This window comes from Enhydra lutris, unplaced genomic scaffold, assembly GCF_002288905.1.
Source record: "Enhydra lutris kenyoni isolate GAN:26980312 unplaced genomic scaffold, ASM228890v2 scaffoldscaffold22, whole genome shotgun sequence".
NCBI classification, from domain to species: Eukaryota; Metazoa; Chordata; class Mammalia; order Carnivora; family Mustelidae; genus Enhydra; species Enhydra lutris.
This window is the reverse complement of record NW_019154106.1, coordinates 29804017-29829774: the sequence shown is the minus strand read 5'-3', so window position 1 is coordinate 29829774 and position 25758 is coordinate 29804017. Positions and strand designations below refer to the sequence as shown.

At 35.5% G+C, this 25758-nt stretch overlaps 1 protein-coding gene across 2 annotated transcripts in view; it reads left to right on the top strand.

The window, feature by feature from the left end:
- LOC111149765 (elongator acetyltransferase complex subunit 4) overlaps positions 1–25758 on the top strand; it is a 249656-nt gene that overhangs the window by 16313 nt on the left and 207585 nt on the right. For both annotated transcript variants that reach the window (XM_022507026.1, XM_022507025.1), the window contains exon 3: positions 16666–16787. In XM_022507026.1, coding sequence (XP_022362734.1) covers positions 16666–16787 — 122 coding nt within the window. The remainder of the gene's footprint in view (positions 1–16665; positions 16788–25758) is intronic.

Below are 25758 nucleotides of genomic sequence, written 5' to 3'. Positions count from 1 at the left end.
TTCTCTTCCCTTTTTTAGCCAAGCCTCTTTAGTCTTTACCTCTTATACATTTTCATATTTCGGTCATTCCTCAGTTTACTTCAGGCAGTACAACATCACCAAAGCCACTTTTTAGCCAGAGACATTAGTGACCTTCTGATGGCTAAACCCAAGAAATACTTCTCAGGTCTCTTCCTTCTTGATCTCTGCAACAGTTGACGTGGTTAGTCACTCTTTCCTGAAATACTCTCTCCCATTGGATCTGTTAAGACATTCTCTTCTCGTTTTCCTTCTACCCCTCTGCTTTTGTTTTTTAAGACTCATTTGCCTCTATTTAAAATACTGGTATCCTCTTCCGCTCTTTTAGTGCTACATACTCTCCCTGGGAGGTCTCAGTTCCTGCCATAACTAGAATGACGGGGGGCGGGGGAGGAGGAGGAATTTTATGAAAGTAATCAATAATCTCTAATCATTGCTACATACATAGGATCTACAGAGAAATACACAGATCGTATTCAACTCCCTGTTCAGTATTTTCTCTGGAATATCTTACAGGCACCTCAAAATTAATGTGTCTTAGAGCTGATCTTCCCTTATCTCCAAATTCTACCCTATTCCTCTAAATCTGTCCCTCTTCCTGTGATTCCTGGATTGTTCAGTCTACTGAGTGACACATGCCAGACACCTGCATGATATACTTGTCTCTCACACTGTTCACATCCAGTAATCTTTAAATCCCAAGGTTTTTAACCTTTTAAATATTTTAAAATTCTGTCTACTTCTCTCTATTCTTACTGCTGTGACCCTAATCCACAAATCTCACTGAAATTATAACAGCTTCTTACATTGCTTCCAGTGTTTTCTTACTTCTGTTCATTTTCATACTATAAGTAGAACGAACTTTCTGATATAAAATCTAATCATGATATATCCATAAGACCTTTCTGTGCTGTTTGTCGATCTTAACATACGGTCCATGCTCTGTAGCCTGGACTACAAGGCCTTTAATGACCTACCACTGATGATTCACTTCAGCTTATCTCTTCTCACGTTTTCACCTCTTTCCTCAAGCCTTCTGTCCATCACCGAGTTACCCTAACTCCCAACTCCCATCCCCTGCAGCAACCCTCAGTTTGTTTCCTATGATTAAGAGTCTCTTATGGTTTGTCTCCCTTTCTGGTTTCGTCTTGTTTCATTTTTTCCTCTTCCCCTATGATACTCTGCCTTCTTTCTTAAATTCCACATATCAGTGAGATCATATGATGATTGTCTTTCTCATCCTAACTCTTAATCATCCCTTAGGTATCCACTTAGATTCTCTTCCAGAAAGACTTCTTTAATTGTTGCTTTCCTTACCCTCACTACCAATCAGTATTCCTCTGTATACTTCTGTAGTATTCCTTATTTACTTTATATCATGGCACTTACTACACTTATTGAAAATACCTGATCATGTATCTTATTCAGTAGACTGTAAGCTCTGTGACCCTGGGAACCATGTAAGGGCACAATGAATACATGCTTGAAGGAAGGAATGAATGCTGTGAAAGCCTGGCTAAAAAAAGTTACTTTAGGGGCGCCTGGGTGGCTCAATGGGTTAGGCCTCTGCCTTCGGCTCGGGTCATGATCTCAGGGTCCTAGGATCGAGCCCCGCATTGGGCTCTCTGCTCAGCAGGGAACCTGCTTCCCCCTCTCTCTCTGCCTCTCTGCCTACTTGTGGTCTCTGTTTGTCAAATAAATAAATAAAATCTTTAAAAAAAAAAGGTTACTTTATAGTGATGGTAGTCATGGAGTATTTTGAGTAATGAAGAGATATTATGAAGGATGCACATCAGGAATAAAGTAAAAACTTGAAGTGATGGAACTACTCATTACTCTCATCAAAACATCATCTCATGTTTAAACCATAAATTTACCAAATTAAACCATAAATTTACTACCATATTTTGATATAACAATGCTACCTAACTTTTCTACTTCTCCATTTCATTATGTATGTTGGATTCTAAATATCTCACTAGCCATGCTTAGATTGCTCTGATACAGCATTTCCCTACATATTTCCTCTTTTAATAGATCTGTCTCAAGAATGTTGATTTCTACCTCTGTGTTTTTTTTATTTTTTTAAGATTTATTTATTTGGGGGGGGGGGGGGGGGCAAAGAGAGAGAGGTAAGGAGAGAAACAGACTCCCCATTGATTGCCCAGCCTGCTGTGGGGATCCATCCCACCATGCTGAAATCATAATCCAAGCCAACAAAGGAGTTGGAGGCTTTACTGACTTTGCCACCCAGGTGCCCCTCTACATCTGTGCTTTCTAAATATGTGGAAGATAAAGCAGAGACAGGAGGTAGGATGATTCCTAGATGTTTGGCCCGAGAAGGTTTGGAGTTAGTACCATTAGGTGAAGTCAGAAAAGGAAGAGAAAGAGCAAGTATTGAGGTGAAGCATGAATTCAGTTTAAACATAGTGCATTTTAAGAGTATTAAATTTAGGCTAGAGAAAAATATTTGGGGTTTCTCAACATTATTTGACTAATATTTTATTCAGTGAATGTTTTGGTTAAAGTCATTCATAGGCATGTATCAGAATGTCCAGGTTTATAGACCCTGGAGGATCCAAGGGGATCTGTTAATTCCCTGAAATTATATGTAAATTTGTGTATGACTGTGTACATTTTCCGAATAACCTATAACTTGCATCAGATTCTCAGTGGTCTGAGATGCCGGAAAAGACTAAGAACAACTAGAGTAAAAAGAAAAACAAGTCGAAATCTAAAGCGAAAGCACATCAGTCTTTAAGGGATAGATAAAGGAAAATAATCCTATGAAAGAAGTTAAGAGCATAGCCTCTGGAATCAGCCTGCCTAGGTTCAAATCATGGCTCTGCTATTTACTAGCTGAGTCACGTGAGGCAAGCTGCTTGCTTTCCCTGTGCCTTGCTTCTTTACCTGTAAAATAGGGATTAACAACATTTGTCTTACAACTTACTATGAGGATTAAATGAACTAATGCATGAGAAGTGCATTGCATGTTTAGCGTATAGTTAGTGGTCCAGATTAGCTATTTATTATTTTTAACAGGATGTTGAGTACCTCGGAATTGATGACTATAGCCCACAGTGAGAAAAAGAAGGCAAAGTGGCAAAGGTTTAAGTTCCCCCTTTCCTGCAGTTGGGATCTCCTTGCAGGCCTAAAGACCTACCACAACTACTTCCTTATAACTCCATCACCATTACCACCATTACCAAACGTCATTGACAAGGACTGGAGAGAGGAGAAGTGCAACATTCAAGTTCAAAAATGATCCCTCACTCAGGCAAGTAAGGGGATACAATTCCCAAGAATATCAGACACAGACATTGAAGATGCTTGCAAAAAGCAGAGACCGGCATCCGTGTTTCCCAGCCGACTTGCTAAACTTCTGAACCCATTAGGCCCTCAGTGAGTAGTACATGGTGAGAGAGTCCTTGGGGGAAGCCTGCCTTAAATCTCCTATAGTCTGTCAGCATTCTCGATAACAACACCATTTTGTGTCTGGTGCAGAAAAGGGAGAGAGGCCCGCTGGGATAGATTGTATAAACAGTCGAAATAGTAATGATAGCAGTAACTAACATTCCCAGAGCAGAAGTTTAATATGAATTACTGACCAGCCCCTCCAAAACCTAGATTCCACCTTGGAAGTGTTTTTCAATGACAGATGTGGCCACAATGAAACTGAACACCACCTACAAAACCACACTCACCACCAAATGTAAACCACCATAACTTCATAGGTTGCAAAGAAGCAGGTTTAAATATTAAATAGACCAGATCATAGTGAGGCTAGGGACATCTCTCCCTCACCAGACAGCCAATTATATAAGTTGATCACTGCCACTTTTGTCCCCCTGCTCACCCAACAATAGAACTAGGACTTGGAAAGAAGACATAGAGGAAGAGGTATTTTAGAACCTTCCTTTCTTTTAGAACCCCTCTAACACTTTCAAGCCCCAGGTCTTAGTCTGCGCTAAAGGGTGTGGAAGAGCTTTTTACAGAATGTTAAAGTTTTAAACTTGACTGTTCCAAGTTTTAATAACTGAAACTGGTGAAAAAAATAATTGAATTAGCTCTAGATGTCAAGAGATGAAAAAAGGAAGATTTGACATAGCATAGGGAAAGTAGTAACTGGAAAAATTAAATAGAACCATTTCATATTATAGTTTCCACAGAATTAAGAGCTCTATAAAAACTGTTTGCATATATAAAGAATGTCTGAAGTAACAGGGTAATTGGGCACAAAGAGTGTCTTAAAAGTAGGGGGATACATGTGAAGGGGGAGAGTCTAGTTCCAAGAAGAAACTTGTCCATGGTAATAGTTGCAGTAGACAAAATAAGATAAAGTTTTTAAAGTTTCCAAGAAAATAGACAATTAGAAAGTCTTTGGTGACTCTAATAGCATTCTCAGCACCATGAAAGGGGCAGCTCTTTGGACTTTGATATTAAGGAAAAATTGATATTCCTGTTGTTTCTATCCATTAGGCTTCATTCTACCTCTTGTGTAATTCCATTTATATACGACAGCCCATCAAATATTTGAAGACAACTGTCTTGCATCCCTTGGGTCTCTTTTTCTTCAAACTAAATATCCCATTTCTCATGCTTTTAAGTCCTTTACCATCCTGATCACTTCATTCTGAATATACTTTAGTTTCTGTAAGTCCTCGAATGAAATATACTATTGTCAGTTTGGTCCACTACTATAGAATAGACTAGGATAACCATCTCTCTCAAGCTAAGAATGACTGTTAATTGAGGCCAGAACTGTATTTGCTTTTTGGCAGTTCTGTCACATCATTTATCATTTTTGCTGTCCCAGTGTTATAGGGATTCACTAAATAGATTAATTAAATGCTTAGTGTACAACTTCAAAATTTCTTTCACAAAAATGGTGATTTTCAGCTTGAAGAGCTTAGGTTTTCAACTAATCCCTAAATAGGCGATCTTCTTCCGTGAGTTTTGCTTGCCTCATAGGAGTCTTTGAAAAAATCAGGTCAATAACTATTTAAGAGTATGCATACTTTGTATGTGTGTGTGTGTGTATGCGCACTAGGGTTTGTTTTCAGCAAAACTGCAGTAGATCTGGCTGATTTATAAGACAAAATAGATTTTCAATTTTTTTCCTTAATTATACAAATATTTACTAGATGTATAGTATGAACCTACTACAGCAATATAGCAATAAGATGAATTCCCTGCCATGAGGATCTTTTTGCTTGATGGAGACATTTTAATATGTCCATTAAATGCTGCTGCAGGAGTTAACAAGATGCTCTAGGGCACTGTGGTCATCTCACCCAGTCTTTAGGAAAGCTTCTCCAAAGATGAGTTTACCTATTTTGGGTCTGGGAGGATTCCAGGGAATTATCTAGCCAAAAAGGTGAAATAATTTATGCAAAGGTCCAGACTTAAGATGTAACATGGCTACTGGAGATAGTAATTTAAGCTATGAGTATAGATAAGGTCACTAGGGATTGTATGTAGATAAGAAAAGAGTTACAGGTCTCACTCATTTAAAATGTAGGTAGAAAAAGAGAAATTCTGCTGTCTAGTTTATTGTCATTCTTCATTAATGATAATTAATTTCCTTTTTAAAAAGATTGATTGATTTATTAGAGAGGGAGAGAGAATCTCAAGCAGGCTCCATGCTGAGCACAGAGCCGACGCGGGGCTCATCTCATGACCCTGAGATCACAACCTGAGCTGAAACCAAGAGTTGGATGCTCAACCAACTGCACTACCCAGGTGCCCCCACTCAGTATTTTTTTATTATCTGTAGGTGTCTCTCTCTGGTTTATGAAGTACCTTATCTAAGTTCATTCCCTTACTGAATAATGTAATACTCTCCTTAATTTTATAAATAATTATTTTTATTTTTCTAATTAAACAGGTTTATTTCATTCTTTACTGAAAAGTTGTTGAAGAAGCATCGTGTTGGTCGGGAGAGGGTGGTGTGGTTATGGACATTGGGGAGGGTATGTGCTATGGTGAGTGCTATGAAGTGTATAAACCTTGTGATTCACAGACCTGTACCCCTCGGGCTAATAATACATTATATGTTTATAAAAAAATGAAAAATTAATTTAAAAAAAGAAGCATTGTGTCCTTTTATAGGGAGATGACAGTGTTGTACCACTTTTAACACTAATATTTTTATTTACACACGTTGTGTGGCGGCAACCACAGAGTATGTAGACCGTGTGAAAGGATTTAGTTCTTTCTCTCAAAAGCAATGAGAAATCACTAATAGTTTTATTTTTTCAGCTTTTATATTTAGTTTTGTGATCCATTTCAAGATCATATTTGAGTATTAGTATGAGGTAAGATAGAAATGTTGTGGGTTTTTTGTTTGTTTTTTTTTTTGTTTTTGTTTTTTTGTAGTATAGGGTAAGATTGAGGTTTTTGTTGTTTTTTGCATCTGGGTATCCACTTGTTCCAGGACAATTTGTTGAAAAGACAATTTTTTTCTCCACCTTTATAAAAAAATCAGTTATGTGGGTTTATTTCTGGACTCTATATCCTTTTTTATTGACCTATATGTCTCTCTTTTAGCTAATTCCACATTGCCTTGATTGTTGTAGCTTTTATTCTAAGTCTTGAAATAGACTTTCACTTTCAGATTTGTTTGGTTATTCTAGGACCTTTGGATTTCTGTGTAAATTTCAGAATTAGCTTATCAATTTCTCCAAAAATCTTATGGGGCTTTCATTGGAATTCCATTAAATCTGTAGATCAATTTGGAAATATTTGAGTCTTATATTCCCTAAACATGATATACTTCTCCATTTATTTAGGTTTTCTTTACTTATTCTCATAATATTTTATATTTTTCAGTGTGGAGTTAATTCATTCACATGTATTGTCAAATTTCTCCAAAATATTTTGTGTTTTTGGAATTGATCATAAATAGAATTTTTAAAATTTCAGTTTCTGAAGCAAGATTTTAATATTTTGAAATATATTGGGACTTGTTTTTTGGAATAGCATATGGTGTATCTTGGTGTACATTCTAGATGCACTAAATATATATTCTGGAACCGTGTATTATCCAAGGTTGTCTATGACGTCATTCAGATTTTCTATTTTCTTGATGATTTTCCTCCTTAGCTATTCTGACAATTACTAAGAAATGTACGATTAAATCTCCAAATTGAATTTATGTCTTTCTTTGCTTAGTTCTGTCAGTTTTGCTTTAAACAGTTATACTTTTAAAGAAATTCTAAGAAACAAAGTAATTTATTCCCCCCCATATATATACATCTATATACACACATCCATGCACATAAGTACATATTTGTAAGATCATACAGTATTATAATTTCCCACATATTTATTGTGATTTGTATTCTTTATTCCTTCCTGTAAGTGCAGATTACGATGTTGTATAATTTCCCTTTAGCTTTTAGTGTCCTGTAGTACGGGTCTGCTGTCCTATATAAACATGGTATTCACCTCTATTCTTTTTTTTTTTTTTTTAAAGATTTTATTTATTTATTTGACAGAGAGATTGCAAGTAGGCAGAGGCAGGTAAAGAGAGAGGGGTGGGGGGGAAGCAGGCTCCCTGCTGAGCAGAGAGCCCGATACGGGGCTTGATCCCAGGACTCTGAGATCATGACCTGAGCTGAAGGCAGAGGCTTTAACCCACTGAGCCATCCAGGCGCCCCCTTCACCTCCATTCTTAAACATGTTTTATACATTTATAATTTTTGATGAAGTTGTTTCTTTTTCAATTCTTGGAATATATAATTATCGTATCCTCCAGCCTTTATTGTTTCTGATGAGAAATCACTTGTTGATTTTATCATTGTACCACTGTAGGTCACATGCCATTTCTCCCTACCTCTTCCAAGATTTAACTATGAAGTAATTAGATTTGGGATTTTTGCATTTATCCTAGGAGACACTTCCTGTGCTTTTTAAATCCATAATTGAATATTTTATCAAATTTAGGAAATTTTTAGTCATTACTTCTTGAAGGATTGTTTTTGTTTCTTACTCTCTCCCAAAGTCTAGGACTCCACTTAAGCGTGTTTTGGACTGCTGTGTATTGGTCCATGTCTCTGATGTTCTGTTCAATTTTCTTAATTTTTTTTCTCTATTCTTCAGATTTCCTACTTTCTATTGATCTCCCTTAAGGTATATCAATTATTTTTTTCCTTTTTTCATCTCCAATCTACTTGTGTGATCACCCAATAAATTTCTCATATAAGGAATAATAATTTTAAACTCTAAATTTTCTATCTGGTTCATTTTTATAGTTTCTCATTCTCTGTTGATAGTCCTTTTCTGTTCACTTATTGATATATCATCCTTTAATACTTTGTTATTGTTGTTGTTTTTAATTAAGTAGGCTCCATACCCAGCATGGGGCTTGAACTCATGGCCCTCAGATCAAGCATCACATGCTCTACTGATTGAACCCGCCAGGTGCCCCTCCTTTAATACTCTGAATACATTTTACTTTGAGTCAGTTTCTGTACATTGTGTTTTCCCTAGTATGGATCATATTCACTAATTTTTGATTGAAATCTTCATATTGTAAAAAATGCATTTTAATGATTCTGAATTCCATTCTGTTTTCCTGAGGATTTCAGGTTTTTTGTTTTAATAGACAGTTAACTTGCCTGCTTTTTTTTTTTTTAAATTTAAATTTTATTATTATTTTTTTTAAACATATATTTTTATCCCCAGGGATACAGGTCTGTGAATCGCCAGGTTTACATATTTCACAGCACTCACCATAGCACATACCCTCCCCAATGTCCATAACCCCACCCTCCCCCCATCAACCCTCAGTTTGTTTTGTGAGATTAAGAGTCACTTATGGTTTGTCTCCCTCCCAATCCCATCTTGTTTCATTTACTCTTCTCCTACCCCCTTAACCCCCCAGGTTGCATCTTCTTTCCCTCATATCAGGGAAATCATATGATAGTTGTCTTTCTCCGATTGACTTATTTCGCTAAGCATGATACCCTCTAGTTCCATCCACATCGTCACAAATGGCAAGATTTCATTTCTTTTGATGGCTGCATAGTATTCCATTGTGTATATATACCACATCTTCTTTATCCATTCATCTGTTGATGGACATCTAGGTTCTTTCCATAGTTTGGCTATTGTAGACATTGCTGCTATAAACATTCGGGTGCACATGCCCCTTCGAATCACTACGTTTGTATCTTTAGGATAAATACCCAGTAGTGCAATTGCTGGGTCATAGGGTAGTTCTATTTTCAACATTTTGAGGAACCACCATGCTGTTTTCCAGAGTGGTTGCACCAGCTCGCATTCCCACCAACAGTGTAGGAGGGTTCCCCTTTCTCCGCATCCTCGCCAGCATCTGTCATTTCCTGACTTGTTAATTTTAGCCATTCTGACTGGTGTGAGGTGATATCTCATTGTGGTTTTGATTTGTATTTCCCTGGTGCCAAGTGATATGGAGCACTTTTTCATGTGTCTGTTGGCCATCTGGATGTCTTCTTTGCAGAAATGTCTGTTCAAGTCCTCTGCCCATTTCTTGATTGAATTATTTGTCCTTTGGGTGTTGAGTTTGCTAAGTTCTTTATAGATTTTGGACACTAGCCCTTTATCTGATACGTCGTTTGCAAATATCTTCTCCCATTCTGTCAGTTGTCTTTTGGTTTTGTTCACTGTTTCCTTTGCTGTGCAAAAGCTTTTGATCTTGATAAAATCCCAATAGTTCATTTTTGCCCTTGCTTCCCTTGCCTTTGGCAATGTTCCTAGGAAGATGTTGCTGTGGCTGAGGTCGAAGAGGTTGCTGCCTGTGTTCTCCTCAAGGATTTTGATGGATTCCTTTCTCACATTGAGGTCCTTCATCCATTTTGAGTCTATTTTCGTGTGTGGTGTAAGGAAATGATCCAATTTCATTTTTCTGCATGTGGCTGTCCAATTTTCCCAACACCATTTATTGAAGAGGCTGTCTTTGTTCCATTGGACATTCTTTCCTGCTTTGTTGAAGATTAGTTGACCATAGAGTTGAGGGTCTATTTCTGGGCTCTCTATTCTGTTCCATTGATCTATGTGTCTGTTTTTGTGCCAGTACCATGCTATCTTGATGATGACAGCTTTGTAATAGAGCTTGAAGTCCGGAATTGTGATGCCACCAACTTTGGCTTTCTTTTTCAATATTGCTTTGGCTATTTGAGGTCTTTTCTGGTTCCATATAAATTTTAGGATTATTTGTTCCATTTCTTTGAAAAAAATGGATGGTACTTTGATAGGAATTGCATTAAATGTGTAGATTGCTTTAGGTAGCATAGACATTTTCACAATATTTATTCTTCCAATCCAGGAGCATGGAACATTTTTCCATTTCTTTGTGTCTTCCTCAATTTCTTTCATGAGTACTTTATAGTTTTCTGTGTATAGATTCTTAGTCTCTTTGGTTAGGTTTATTCCTAGGTATCTTATAGTTTTGGGTGCAATTGTAAATGGGATGGACTCCTTAATTTCTCTTTCTTCTGTCTTGTTGTTGGTGTAGAGAAATGCAACTGATTTCTGGGCATTGATTTTATATCCTGACACTTTACTGAATTCCTGTACAAGTTCTAGCAGTTTTGGAGTGGAGTCTTTTGGGTTTTCCACATATAGTATCATATCATCTGCGAAGAGTGATAGTTTGACTTCTTCTTTGCCGATTTGGATGCCTTTAATTTCCTTTTGTTGTCTGATTGCTGAGGCTAGGACTTCTAGTACTATGTTGAATAGCAGTGGTGATAATGGACATCCCTGCCATGTTCCTGACCTTAGCGGAAAAGCTTTCAGTTTTTCTCCATTGAGAATGATATTTGCGGTGGGTTTTTCATAGATGGCTTTGATAATATTGAGGTATGTGCCCTCTATCCCTACACTTTGAAGAGTTTTGATCAGGAAGGGATGCTGTACTTTGTCAAATGCTTTTTCAGCATCTATGGAGAGTATCATATGGTTCTTGTTCTTTCTTTTATTAATGTGTTGTATCACATTGATTGATTTGCGGATGTTGAACCAACCTTGCAGCCCTGGAGTAAATCCCACTTGGTCGTGGTGAATAATCCTTTTAATGGACTGTTGAATCCTATTGGCTAGTATTTTGGTGAGAATTTTTGCATCTGTGTTCATCAAGGATATTGGTCTGTAATTCTCCTTTTTGATGGGATCCTTGTCTTGTTTTGGGATCAAGGTGATGCTGGCCTCATAAAATGAGTTTGGAAGTTTTCCTTCCATTTCTATTTTTTGGGACAGTTTCAGGACAATAGGAATTAGTTCTTCTTTAAATGTTTGGTAGAATTCCCCCGGGAAGCCATCTGGCCCTGGGCTTTTGTTTGTTTGGAGATTTTGGATGACTGTTTCAATCTCCTTACTGGTTATGGGTCTGTTCAGGCTTTCTATTTCTTCCTGGTTCAGTTGTGGTAGTTTATATGTCTCTAGGAATGCATCCATTTCTTCCAGATTTTCAAATTTGCTGGCGTAGAGTTGCTCATAATATGTTCTTATAATTGTCTGTATTTCTTTGGTGTTAGTTGTGATCTCTCCTCTTTCATTCATGATTTTATTTATTTGGGTCCTTTCTCTTTTCTTTTTGATAAGTCTGGCCAGGGGTTTATCGATCTTATTAATTCTTTCAAAGAACCAGCTCCTAGTTTCGTTGATTTGTTCTATTGTTTTTTTGGTTTCTATTTCATTGATTTCTGCTCTGATCTTTATGATTTCTCTTCTCCTGCTGGGTTTAGGGTTTCTTTCTTGTTCTTTCTCCAGCTCCTTTAGGTGTAGGGTTAGGTTGTGTACCTGAGACCTTTCTTGTTTCTTGAGAAAGGATTGTACTGCTATATATTTTCCTCTCAGGACTGCCTTTGTTGTGTCCCACAGATTTTGAACCGTTGTGTTTTCATTATCATTTGTTTCCATGAATTTTTTCAATTCTTCTTTAACTTCCTGGTTGACCCATTCATTCTTTAGAAGGATGCTGTTTAGTCTCCATGTATTTGGGTTCTTTCCAAATTTCCTCTTGTGATTGAGTTGTAGCTTCAAAGCATTGTGGTCTGAAAATATGCAGGGAATGATCCCAATCTTTTGATACCGGTTGAGACCTGATTTAGGACCGAGGATGTGATCTATTCTGGAGAATGTTCCATGTGCACTAGAGAAGAATGTGTATTCTGTTGCTTTGGGATGAAATGTTCTGAATATATCTGTGATGTCCATCTGGTCCAGTGTGTCATTTAAGGCCTTTATTTCCTTGTTGATCTTTTGCTTGGATGATCTGTCCTTTTCAATGAGGGGAGTGTTAAAGTCCCCTACTATTATTGTATTATTATTGATGTGTTTCTTTGATTTTGTTATTAATTGGTTTATATAGTTGGTTGCTCCCACGTTAGGGGCATAGATATTTAAAATTGTTAGATCTTCTTGTTGGACAGATCCTTTGAGTATGATATAGTGTCCTTCCTCATCTCTTATTATAGTCTTTGGCTTAAAATCTAATTGATCTGATATAAGGATTGCCACTCCTGCTTTCTTCTGGTGTCCATTAGCATGGTAAATTCTTTTCCACCCCCTCACTTTAAATCTGGAGGTGTCTTCGGGTTTAAAATGAGTTTCTTATAGGCAACATATAGATGGGTTTTGTTTTTTTATCCATTCTGATACCCTGTGTCTTTTGATTGGGGCATTTAGCCCATTCACATTCAGGGTAAGTATTGAGAGATATGAATTTAGTGCCATTGTATTGCCTGTAAGGTGACTGTTACTGTATATTGTCTCTGTTCCTTTCTGATCTACTACTTTTAGGGTCTCTCTTTGCTTAGAGGACCCCTTTCAATATTTCCTGTAGAGCTGGTTTGGTGTTTGCATATTCTTTCAGTTTTTGTTTGTCCTGGAAGCTTTTAATCTCTCCTTCTATTTTCAATGATAGCCTAGCTGGATATAGTATTCTTGGCTGCATGTTTTTCTCGTTGAGTGCTCTGAATATATCATGCCAGCTCTTTCTGGCCTGCCAGGTCTCTGTGGATAAGTCTGCTGCCAATCTAATATTTTTACCATTGTACGTTACAGACTTCTTTTCCTGGGCTGCTTTCAGGATTTTCTCTTTGTCACTAAGACTTGTAAATTTTACTATTAGGTGACGGGGTGTGGACCTATTCTTAATGATTTTGAGGGGGGTTCTCTGAACCTCCTGGATTTTGATGCTTGTTCCCTTTGCCATATTGGGGAAATTCTCTCCAATAATTCTCTCCAATATACCTTCTGCTCCCCTCTCTGTTTCCTCTTCTTCTGGAATCCCAATTATTCTAATGTTGTTTCGTCTTATTGTGTCACTTATCTCTCGAATTCTCCCCTTGTGGTCGAGTAGCTGTTTGTCCCTCTTTTGCTCAGCGTCTTTATTCTCTGTCATTTGGTCTTCTATATCGCTAATTCTTTCTTCTGCCTCATTTATCCTAGCAGTGAGAGCCTCCATTTTTGATTGCACCTCATTAATAGCTTTTTTGATTTCAACTTGATTAGATTTTAGTTCTTTTATTTCTCCAGAAAGGGCTTTTATATCTCCCAAGAGGGTTTCTCTAATATCATCCATGCCTTTTTCGAGCCCGGCTAGAACCTTGAGAATCGTCATTCTGAACTCTAGATCTGACATATTACCAATGTCTGTATTGATTAGGTTCCTAGCCTTTGGTACTGTCTCTTGTTCTTTTTTTTGTGGTGAATTTTTCCGCCTTGTCATTTTGTCCAGATAAGAGTATATGAAGGAGCAAATAAAATACTAAAAGGGTGGCCACAACCCCAGGAAAATATGCTTTAACCAAATCAGAAGAGATCCCAAATCGTGTGGGGGGAGAAAGGGGATAAAAAGAGGTTCAGAAAGAAAAAAAAAACATGAAACAATTAAAAGAAGAAAATGAATAAAGAAAAAATATAAAAAGGAAAAATATATTAGCTAAACTAGTTAAAAAACGTTAAAAAAGAAAAGGGTAAAAGTTTAAAAAATTTAGCAGAAAAAGAGAAAAAATTTGAAAAAGAAAAAAAAAATTAACTGCAAGGCTAAAGAATCATGGGGAGAAAGCCATGAGCTCTGGCTTTGCTTTCTCCTCCTCTGGAATTCCGCTGCTCTCCTTGGTATTGAAACTGCACTCCTTGGTAGGTGAACTTGGTCCTGGCTGGATTTCTTGTTGCTCTTCTGGGGGAGGGGCCTGTTGTAGTGATTCTCAAGCGTCTTTACCCCCGTCGGAGTTGCACTGCCCTTACCAGGTGCCGGGCTGAGTAATCCGCTCAGGTTTGCTTTTGGGAGCTTTTGTTCCCTGAGCGCTTTCAGTAGAGTTCCAGAGGACAGGAAGATGGCGGCCTCCCAGTCTCCGGCCCGGAGGAGCCGAGAGCCTGGGGCCCCACTCCTCAGTGCGCCCTCAGAGAACAGTGCCCAATTACTCCCGTCACCCTGGCCTCCAGCCGTGCTTCGAGCTGACCGAGCCTGCGACCAGTTCAAGGTAACCCGGAGTTTAGAGCTCACTCCTCGGCTCTGTCTCTGTAGCCGGCTTCCCCGTTCTAATACCTGTAAGCTCTGCGACACTCAGACACCCCCGATCCTTCTGTGACCCTGCGGGACCTGAGGCCACGCTGACCCCGCGCGGGCTTCACCCCAGTTAAGCCTCTGGAGCGATGTCCCTCAGCGCAACAGACTTTTAAAAGTCCCGATTTTGTGCTCCGTCGCTCCGCCGCTTGCCGGGAGCCGGCCCCTCCCCCCGCGGTCTATCTTCCCGTCGCTTTGGATTCACTTCTCCGCCAGTCCTACCTTGCAGAAAGTGGTTGATTTTCTGTTTCTAGAATTGCTGTTCTTCTTCTTTTCGATCTCCCGTTGGATTTGTAGGTGTTTGCAATCTTTAGATAAGCTATCTAGCTGATCTCCCGCTACCTGAAGTAGTCTCAGCCTGCTACTTCTCCGCCATCTTGACTCCTCTCAACTTGCCTGATTTTTAAATTAATTCTCACTTCCGTATACTTTGCAACAGATTGTATCTCTGTATCTCTGCTCAGTTTTACAGCTTTTAGGTTTTGCTTTTTTAACCTGGTCACACAGGGCTGTCCCTTACCGTTAGAAACTTAGAAGAGAGCCAAATATTTATATATAATTTATACACACATTATGCTTTCTGTGGTTTTCAGCCCTGAGTTTTATCCTCTGCCACGTCAAGTCAATAAGACTTCAACTTTCTTTATTACAAGATTCTGCTCATTGGGAAATACATGCCTTCAGAGGAGCATCAGATTTGTAAATCTCACAAGATTTAGTTGTCTTTCAACTTAAACTGTTCTCTCTTACCTACTTACTGTTTTTTCTCTCACTTATGCATTGGTAGCTTAGTGGTCAACCACAGATTTGGGCACATTTGGTGAATTTTGCAGAGCACTCTTAATTCAAGGATTTTTCTCCTAAAGTTTCAGCTATTTTGACAACACTGAACTCTACATTCTACCACCTTAAGCTGGAAGGGATATGACTTAGAGCTGTCAGAGCTAAGGGAGCTTAAGAACCCCATTTTTCACAAAAAAAAAAAAAAAAAAAAAGCCAGAAACTGGAAGTTTTTACATGTCATGATCACAGTCTTTCAAAAGGAAACTGCTTTGGTTGATGTCTTCTTTTAATTGCTTTGCAGTGCCTTTAAATATTTATTTTTTAATGGTATTTTATTCAGGTTTTATACTTAAAGCTGACAGAGGCTTTGTGCACAGTGTTAACATTACCACAAGTCCAAACTTTCTTAGGAATATTTTTTAACAGTGTGGTTTTTACAGATATTAACAATGCCTGACATAGGAATTCAATTAATATTTGTTGAATAAATTAATAAAGGCTTCTCTTTTTTTAAATAATTCAGTAAATCTACCATTGTCTCTTTATGTCTCAAAGTATTAAAGGAAAGAAAGGGGATACAAAAGTGTAGGCATGTAGCTTATCAATAATATTAGAAAACAAAGATATACTTGAGTTTATATTATATCACAAAATCTCAAAAATATTAACACATTTTGTCAAAGAAACCTGGTATATGATTTTTTTTCATAAAAATTCAGAAAGAAGGGAGGGTGAAGGAATAATAAAAGGTCAAAGAACTGTTTATTCGGAAAACATGTAGTACAAATTCAAGAACTCTCAGATTAGTCTTCAATTTTAAATTGCTATTGAATTTAAAACCTAAAACACAAATGTAGAAATGATACTATTTTTACAAATTTTATAAATACTAATCTTCAGGCTGCATACACTTAAGTGCTTAATTTTTATGACATGTAAGAAATGAAGTGTGAGTTTACAAACTGGTTGGTAGGTAAGAATAGGTATTTTAGAGATGCAATGCCTGAAAAATATCTTAGGAAACAGAAAAAGAAAGTCTTTTTTTTTTCTATCATCATATGTAACCCTCTAAATTTTGTGGATACCAGAATAGAGGATGGAGAATAATTTTGAAATCAAACTATATTAAAAGTACTTACTTCCCAGGGACTAACCAGATAAGTCTCTTAGCCTATCTATCTGTACTTTTTAGGAAGACAATTATTACCCCATTTTATATACTTGTTTTAAGGAGGAAAATTGTTAAAACATCTGAATGTGCTTGGCATATGGTAGGATACTGACTATAATTTTTTTCTTTTTTACAGAAGAGGATAAATATAATACTTACTCTTCTTTGCTCTTCAAGTATTTCCTGGCAGAAGGAATCATCAATGGGCATACTTTGTTGGTTGCATCTGCAAAAGAAAATCCTGCTGATACTTTACAGGTATAGAATATACAAATGCAAAAATATTACATTTTGAACATTTCATGAAAAAATATTGCTTATATGTATATATAAACAAGATATATTTAAACAAAATATATAAATAAAATTTTATGAAAATTTTAGGTAAACAAGGTATTTATCTAAAAACCATATTTAAATTCATTAATGTGACCATACATGTATTTTTTTTTTCTTAAAGAAAAGTATCAAATTTATTAAAAGATGTAGTTTCACTTTTTAAATTAGTGTTCTTGGACAATTTTTTTAACTTTATGTTGATACTGGCATTGGGAACAATATTAATAAGCTACTAAAAACTGATAATAAATAAAGTTATTACTATAGTCATAAGAAGATAACTCTCTAAAAAGTAAAGGAAAGGAAAACAACAGCATATTATCTGATATTATATTACCAATATCTTAAAGACATAAATTAGAAGAAAGATACAGAAATTAGAAATACTCATTTATTAATCTCATTTTGCTTTGAGACTACCAGAAATTACTCTTTTCCAAGTAACAAGCAATAATAATAAAATATGTGACTGATATACTCTATCTTTTTGAAGCCAAAACACACATTACACCTCAGAGAGGACAATTCTCAGTTTTAAAATTCTTTTTTTTTTTTTTAAAGATTTTATTTATTTATTTGACAGAGATCACAAGTAGGCAGAGAGGCAGGCAGAGAGAGAGGGGGACGCAGGCTCCCTGCCGAGCAGAGTGCCCGATGTGGGGCTCAATCCCAGGGCCCTGAGACCATGACCTGAACTGAAGGCAGAGGCTTAACCCACTGAGCCACCCAGGCACCCCAAAATTCTTAATTTCTTTGTCCAGAACAGGAACACAACTTAAGCCGTTATTGGAATAGAAGATAGAATCTAAAGTTATTTTCTCCCATAGGATGTTTTCATTTCAGTGCATGGCCTGCAAAATAACAAACAACTAATTCATTTATGAAGAATTTGTAGCATAGTAAGTATTAATATACCATAGCTTTCAGCAGACACCAACAAATTCCTATACCCACTATAAAAAAGTTATATAATGCTGAGGTAAAACTAACACGATTCTTTCATGTGGTTTTTTTGCTTATTTTGTAATTTTGCTTATTAGGTAATACAGTCATAAAATCCAAAGGAGAAATCTTTGTATAATTTTCCAAATGATTTTCTTCTGGTTGCAGAGCCTGTTTTCCTTTGTTCTTATTTTTGGTTTTTGGCTTTTATAATATTTTCTTGATGTTTTCATTTCTCCTTTTGTTTGTTTTCCCTGGTCTTAATTAATCTGATGAATTTCTGGACAGTACTATGCTTGGTAGGAACAATAAAGGCCAAGATTATCATCCTAAAGAAGCTGTACAAGCTCTTCACGACACATTCCACTATAGTATGGAGACTAAGATTTTATATCAAACATCTTTATAGCCATATAGGCAATTTTTGCCAGGACAGAAGCAGGATAACCCTTGACCTTTGAACAACACAGGGGTTAGAGACACTGATCCCCTGCCCAGTTAAAAATCCACATATAACTTTTGATTCCCCCAAAATAGTATTTCCACCTAATATTGACCGAAAGCCTTACTAACAACATAAACGGTCTATTAATACATATTTTGTATGTTATATGTATTATATACTGTATTCCTACAATAAAGTGAATTAGAGAAAGGACAATGTTCTTGAGAAAATCGTAAGAGAAAATACATTTACAGTACTATATTTATCATAAAATATTCACATATAAGTAGATCTGTGTAGTTCAACCTTGTGTGGTTAAATAATCAACTATATATTCTTTTCAAAATAAAGTGTTTTATTCTTCCTTCTTGTCTCCTGCAACCTAGGCAACTGATGTTAAAATTTAATCAATATACCAACACATTTTGCTTTAGAGAATTATACTTTTTATTTGAAAACTAATCCCTAACACCTTTCCTAGGTACCGTGAATTTGTACAAGTTAATATTAAAAATCTCAAGGTACTTTCCTTGTCCTCTGTTGAATTATGTGGAGTGAAGTTATAAATTAGGATTTCTTAAAACATCTAGTCATTTATGTAAGTAGTTAGGTTCTGCAAACATTTATTCATGGAACAATTTTATGATACTGTAAAAACTCTATAAAATTAGGGTAAAAAAAAGTAGACTTTTAAAAAGTTGCACTTTTGACCAAGATATGTTAATGAGGATCAGATTTCTCTTTATCCCTGAACCAACTAAAAAACAGGGCAAAATATATTAAACAACAGTTTTCAAGACATCAGGCATCAAATAATAAAGGACAGTGGTGCCAGAGAGATCCAGAATATACAAAGGGAGTTCTGTAACTTCCCTGGCATTATACATGCAAAGTTTCTAGGCTGTAGTGTGGTAAAAAGGAACCCAGGTTAAGACAGCATTAGGAGACTCATCTAGGAATGTGGCATTATGACATATCGTCTTCATCTGGAGCTTAAGTATAGATTAAGGAAATATGTTTGGTGCCAAGTTGACAAGGGGTGGACTTGTGATGGTTAATTTTATGTGTCCACTTGACTGGGCCACAAGGTTCCCAGATATTTGATCAAACATTATCCTAAGTACTCTTATGAGGGTGTTTCTTGATGAGATTGATATTTAAATTGGTAGGGGCGCCTGAGTAGCTTAGCGATTAAGCATCCGCTTTCGGCTCAGGTCATGATCCCAGGGTCCTGGGATTAAGCCCCACATCAGGCTCCCTGCTGAGCAGGGAGTCTGCCACTTCCTCTTTCTGTGCCCCTCTCCCCTGCTCATGCTCTCTCTCTTAAATAAATAAACAAAATTTTTAAAAAATACTTAATTTAAATTGGTAAATGAAGTACAGCAGATTGCCATCCCTAATGTGAGTGGGCCTCATCAAATCAGTAGAAGGTACAAATAGAACTAAAAGACTAACCCTCCCTCAGCTAAGAACGAATTCCTTCTGACTGACTGCCTTCAAATCTGAACATCAGCTTTTTCCTGCCTTTGATTCAGACTAAAAAATCAGTTCTTCCTGATTCTTAAGCCTGCCAACATTTGGATGAGAACTACACCATCAGCTTTCCTGGGTCTTTAGCTTGCTGACTCATCCTGCAGACCTGGGGATTTGTCAGCTTCCCTAATACTATTAGCCAATCCCCTTTTTTTTAATAATAAATAAATCTTTTTTGTATTAAACTATAATTACATATATAATATGTACATATAGTTATTTATATAAATAATTTTGTATAAAACAAAGCAATATATATACACATATGTATATATACATATCCTATTGGTACTGTTTCTCTGGAGAACTCTGACTGATACAATCTTACTAAAAATACAAAGATCACATTTAAAACCTACGTGAAGAATTTCACATTTATTATTAACCTGAATTGAATGATTATCACCTCACATTCTATATCTTGGCCAATTGTACAGATAGTAAAGTACAGTGATCTTTTCACCGTTTTGCTTTCATACTTATAAAAATTTTTTTTAATTATGTATCTGTTTGTACACAAAGTTATCTAAAAATTGCAGTTATGAGATTGTTTAGTTGTAAAAGATGTTATTGTAAATATTGCAAAATGTGCATGTGCATGAATGTGCATGGGGGGAGAGGAGAGTGAGAGAGAATCTCAAGCAAACTTCCTGCTGAGTACGAGGCTCAATCACAGGACCCTGAGATCATGACCTGAGCTGAAATTAAGAATCAGCTGCTCAACTGACTGAGCCACCCAGGGGCCCCTATAAATACTGTATTTTTAGTTAAATACTTTTTAAATCAGTCTTCTAAGTGTATCCAACTGAATCTAAATAACATCACAATTTGATGTCAGTACCATTATTTCTAGAAATATATGTACATAAGCGAGCTCTTTTTTAACATCTGGAAATTTTACATCAATCTTCTTTGCCTTGAATTCGTATTTTCTATTCCAGTTCTCACAGAGTTTTATCTGAATGCAATGTTTCATGTTCAAAATATTTATCAACAACCTTATGATAGTTTTTCTGTAACAAAAATTCATATTTAAATTTAAGTACATTTTAAACTTGTCTGAAAAGACGTAACATGTTAAACACATTTCTTTCCAATTTAATAATCTTTACAATTAGTGTTATATGCAGTATGTGAATGGACATAAAAATTTTCACATTTGCTTTATTGAGATATACCAGTCAAATGGGACAGGATTTAACATCAGTTCTATTTAAATTTTTAATTTTTTCAGATGTGAGTTGTTCACAATTAAGTAAAAGGGAAAGAAAGAGTTGTGTTACTGTAATGAATTTTTAATTTTTTCTGAGTAATAGACATATAAAAGATCATAGTGCTCCTTATCTTTTATTTGTTGGAAGTTTTTGATTACTGACTCAATTTCTCTGCTGGTTATTGTTCTGTTCAAGTTTTCTATTTCTTCCTGTTTCAGTTTTGGTAGTTTATATGTGTCTAGGAATTTATCCATTTCTTTCAGTTTGTCTAATTTGTTGGTGTATAGTTTTTCATAATAATCTCTTATAATTAATTGTATTTTGTGATATTGGTTGTTATTTCTCCTCTCTCACTTGTGTTTTTATTTATTTGGGTCCATTTTCTTTTCTTTTTGATAGGTCTTGCTAGAGGCTTACCAATTTTTTTTAAATTTTTCAAATTAGTAACTCCTGTTTTTCCTAATCTGTTTTTTTTTTTCATTTCTATATCATTTATTTCTGCTCAGATCTTTATTATTTCCTTCATTCTGTTGGCTTTTGGCCTCATTTCTTATTTTGTTTTGTTTTGTTTTTAAGTCTTTTAGGTGTAAGGTTAGATTGTTTATTTAAGATTTTTTTTTCTTGAGGTAGGTTTGTGTTGCTACATACTTCCCTCTTAGGACTGCTTTTGCTGCCTTGCAGGGGTTTTGGATCATTGTGTTTTCACTTTCATTTGTTTCCATACATTTTTTAATTTCTTCTTTGATTTCCTGGTTGACACATTCATTGTTTAGTAGCACGTTGTTTAACCTTCATGTGTTTGTGGTCTTGCTAGTTTTTTTTTTCTTGTGGTTGACTACTAGTTTTATAGCATTTATAGCATTTTGGTCAGAAAAGGTGCATATGATTTCAGTCTTTTTTTGTTTGTTGAGGCCTGATTTATGATCTAATATGTGATCTATTCTGGAGAATGTCTTATGTGCACTTGAAAAGAATGTATATGTGATGTTTTAGGATGGGATGTTCTGAATGTATCTATTAAGTCCTTCTGGTCCAGTATGTCTTTTGAAGCAGCTTAGGTGGTTTTATGAAGAATGTTTTCTAATGTCATCCAATCAGTTTTACCCAATCTTGTGTACTTAATATATTATCAAAGACATTAAAATGCATCTACAAAAACCTAATGATCTTAAGCATATTTTCATTCTTGTATTTATAAGGAGTAGCCCAGAACAGTTTTTTATTTTTAGGTTTACTTTACTTATGTACTTGCATTTCATACAGCTCTTCTCTGAAAATGTATCTTTTTTTTTTTTTTTTTTTTCCGAGAGAGAGAATGGGAGAGAGAAAGAAAAACAGCATGAGAGGGAGAAGCAGACTCCCCCCGGGACTCTGGGATCATGACCTGAGCCGAAGGCAGTTGCTTGGCCAACTGAGCCACCCAGATGCCCCTATCTGGGTTTTTTGTTTTGTTTTGTTTTTAAAATTTTATTTATTTGACAGAGAGAGCACAAGTACACAAGCAGGGGGAGTGGCAGGCAGAGGGGGAGGGAGAAGCAGGCTCTTTGCAGAGCGGGGGAAGCCTGATATGGGACTTGATCCCAGGGCTTTGGGATCATGACCTGAGCCAAAGCCAGTGGCTTAACCAACTGAGCCACCCAGGTGCCCACCCCTATCTAGTTTTTGAGTTAACAGAACTTTCACTCATCAGTAATATTTCTTAAATTCATAATTCTTAAAATTTCATATTTCTTTCATATTTCTTTCCTTTTTATTTTGTAACAATAAAACAATTTAATTTAAAAGAATAATATTCCATTCTCATTTTTCTATTAAGAAAGCACAAAAAGTATTGTTTTTAACCTATATACATTTAATGTGGTCCACTTAGTTTTCACAAGTTCAAAATAGACTGAATTCAAAAATTATGGCTGTAAAAATTATAATTATTTAAATTCTCATAATACCAGTGGGTAGACAAAGTTTTTAACATCCCTCAGAGAAAAATAAAATATTTTGTGTAATTTAAAATGAGATTAAAATGAGATGTTAAGGACTAATATAGATAATAGTTTTTTCTGCATATTATTCAGCCAAGATTTCAGTGTTCCCAACTCAATTAGAGTTATATTAGAGTCATTTGTATTAAACAGCCCAACAATGAATGACCAAAACCAAGGCATTAACAGTGTTTAGAGATACAACATGGGGGTGGTGGGGGAGGCTATAATTGTTTATTTTTAATTTTATGATGTATGATTGGGGATTTCTGGAACCTATAACCAAGGCAAATATTGCTGGTACAAGAAGAGGGAAAAGACAATCTTATAGACCATAATTATCTTAAAACTGTGTATAACTAAAAGACAAGTAAAGGATAAAAAGCCCCATCAGCTGCCTAAGATATATTATATAACCACCCAGCAATTTATCCATCATCCTTTGAAAACATATTCATGCCTATTGTAGTCAAAGCTCCTTCAGGAAGTCAGCATTAAGATGTAACACTGAAAAATTACACCCCTTAGAAAATCCTATAGAACAATATACATGATGTTGTTAAAGCTTTTAAAAAGCTGGTAAGTATTTTTCAGTTAACTTTTTATCTAAAAGAATGTTCTTGATCATCTCAAATACAGTGATAAGTATTCTCTGAAAATTTTCCTTGCAATGTTTTCTAAAATAGCGAAAATTGTATTTTTATGTTAGAATATTTAAGCATTTATCAGTAGATAGGCTGATATTTTTAGAAATAAAAAATTATATATGCAAACATCCACAATTTCCTTAGAACTTGAAAGTGCTCTGTTTTTCTATTATCTTTTTCATAATTTTAAACAATGTATGTTAATATTTACAGAATTAAAGAAAGTAACCTGATTTTTAGAAGTAAATTTAAATGTTATTTCATAATATACTAAGGTGAGTTTTAAAAGTTAATTCGAATATTTTTAGAGATGACATACCAGGTAGGTAATATTCATGCAGGAAGAGATATCTAATATCTAGAGCAAAGGGTTAAGTTCCTGACTTACAGCATTAACTTTTTGAGTTATTTGTTATATACATTATATATTGTCCAGCATCAAACACAGAACAAAGTGGGAGCTGAGGATGCTTTTAAGGAGTTTAAAAGTTTTACTTTTTAATAGTACCTAAGGTAAGTACATGGTTATGAGCAGGAATGTAACTGCCTTGATGTTTACTAAAGGCTTGCAGTATATATTTTTTAATATCAAACATACTAATAAGTTAATAGCTCAAATTTAAAATCAATTATGGTGAAACTACCCTTATTATAGAGAAAATCTTTCATAATTGAAAATTAATTACTTTATAATAACCCTTAAGTCACAGAATAAGTAACAATTTATTTAAAATAAACCATGTCATATGAGATGAATTAATATAGCAATAAGGTACTTAGTAATGAAGTATGGAAATTTAGACTAACATCTTCAGAATTCTCTTTTATGGACTTTATATAAGTAAAAACAGAAATATCTAATAATTTGGAAGCATTTTTTATGTATCCCAAAATATCAGTTTGTTACCCAAATAATGAACTCATTTAATAAGATCTTACTTAATTGTATCTTGTATCTTTTGCTTTATTTGGGTTTTTTGGTGTTTTTTTTGTTTTGTTTTGTTTTATTTTTTGGTTTATAACTGAGAGAAGATACACCAGTTGATTTAGAATTAGATGAAGTAGTATTTGCTAAATAGTATACGGCTTGAATTATTATTAGAAAGCTTTCCTTTCCTTTCCTTGGGTCAATTTGGTGTCAAGATTGAGTCTGTATTTGCCATCCATGTTTTACTAATTGATCATGGAACAAGAATTAGAAGTCTGAATCCAGTGAGTGGGGTTAGTTTGTTTGCTCTTAGTATGTTATAGCATCAGATCACAGGCTCGTCCTTCTGAGCAAATAGAATACAAAAATATTTCAGATCCAACTTTGTTCTCCTTGTTCTGCCAAAAATTGAGAAAGCTGCAACATTGAAGCTAACGAAATGTCCCTTGTTTGGCCACATACACTACTGAACATGTTTTTTTTAATTATACTTATCATAAAAGTTATAGTTTTTAATGATTCAGAACAAAAGAAATATGTTATAAATAATTTAAAAATTTATTTTCTGGTCCTTCTGCCATTCCACTTTGCAAGTTTCATGCATACTCAGTACCTTCTAAATAACACATCTTCTCACACGTTTTTACTTATTTTTACTTTTCTGAGCCTACATTATATGTATTTTTTTATTAAAACTTTATTTTACTGTGTATCTTCTGTTCATAGTTTAAACACAAATATTTGAAGAGCCCTTTAAAGGCAGAGCTATAGTCAGACTATGTTCCTTCCATTTCTTTGTCAACATTTTATTTGTTCAGAAAATTGTCAGGCTATCTATATGCTTTTCAGTGCTTACAACTCCGAAGTGCTAGTTGAGCCAGAAATTTGCTGTTTGACCCCAGGGTTTCACTCTCTTTTTCCCCCTGGCTACTTGTGAGAGCTTATTTAAAATTCTGAGTTCTCTCCTGGCAGCCACAGTTCGAGCTGCTTTGGCAAACTAAAAAGACTAAGAAAAATCATGCAAAGGCTCAATACTGCTTCCAGTGACCTACATTTGTAGCCAGCTTTTAAAAGATGGCATGTGCCTTATTTTCCAACAAGAAAATGAAAGATAAGATAAAAGTAGAAAGGGAAATAAACCCACCACTCTGTTACAAGCTTGAAAGAACCATTTCTGGTATAACATTAAAATAAACACAAAG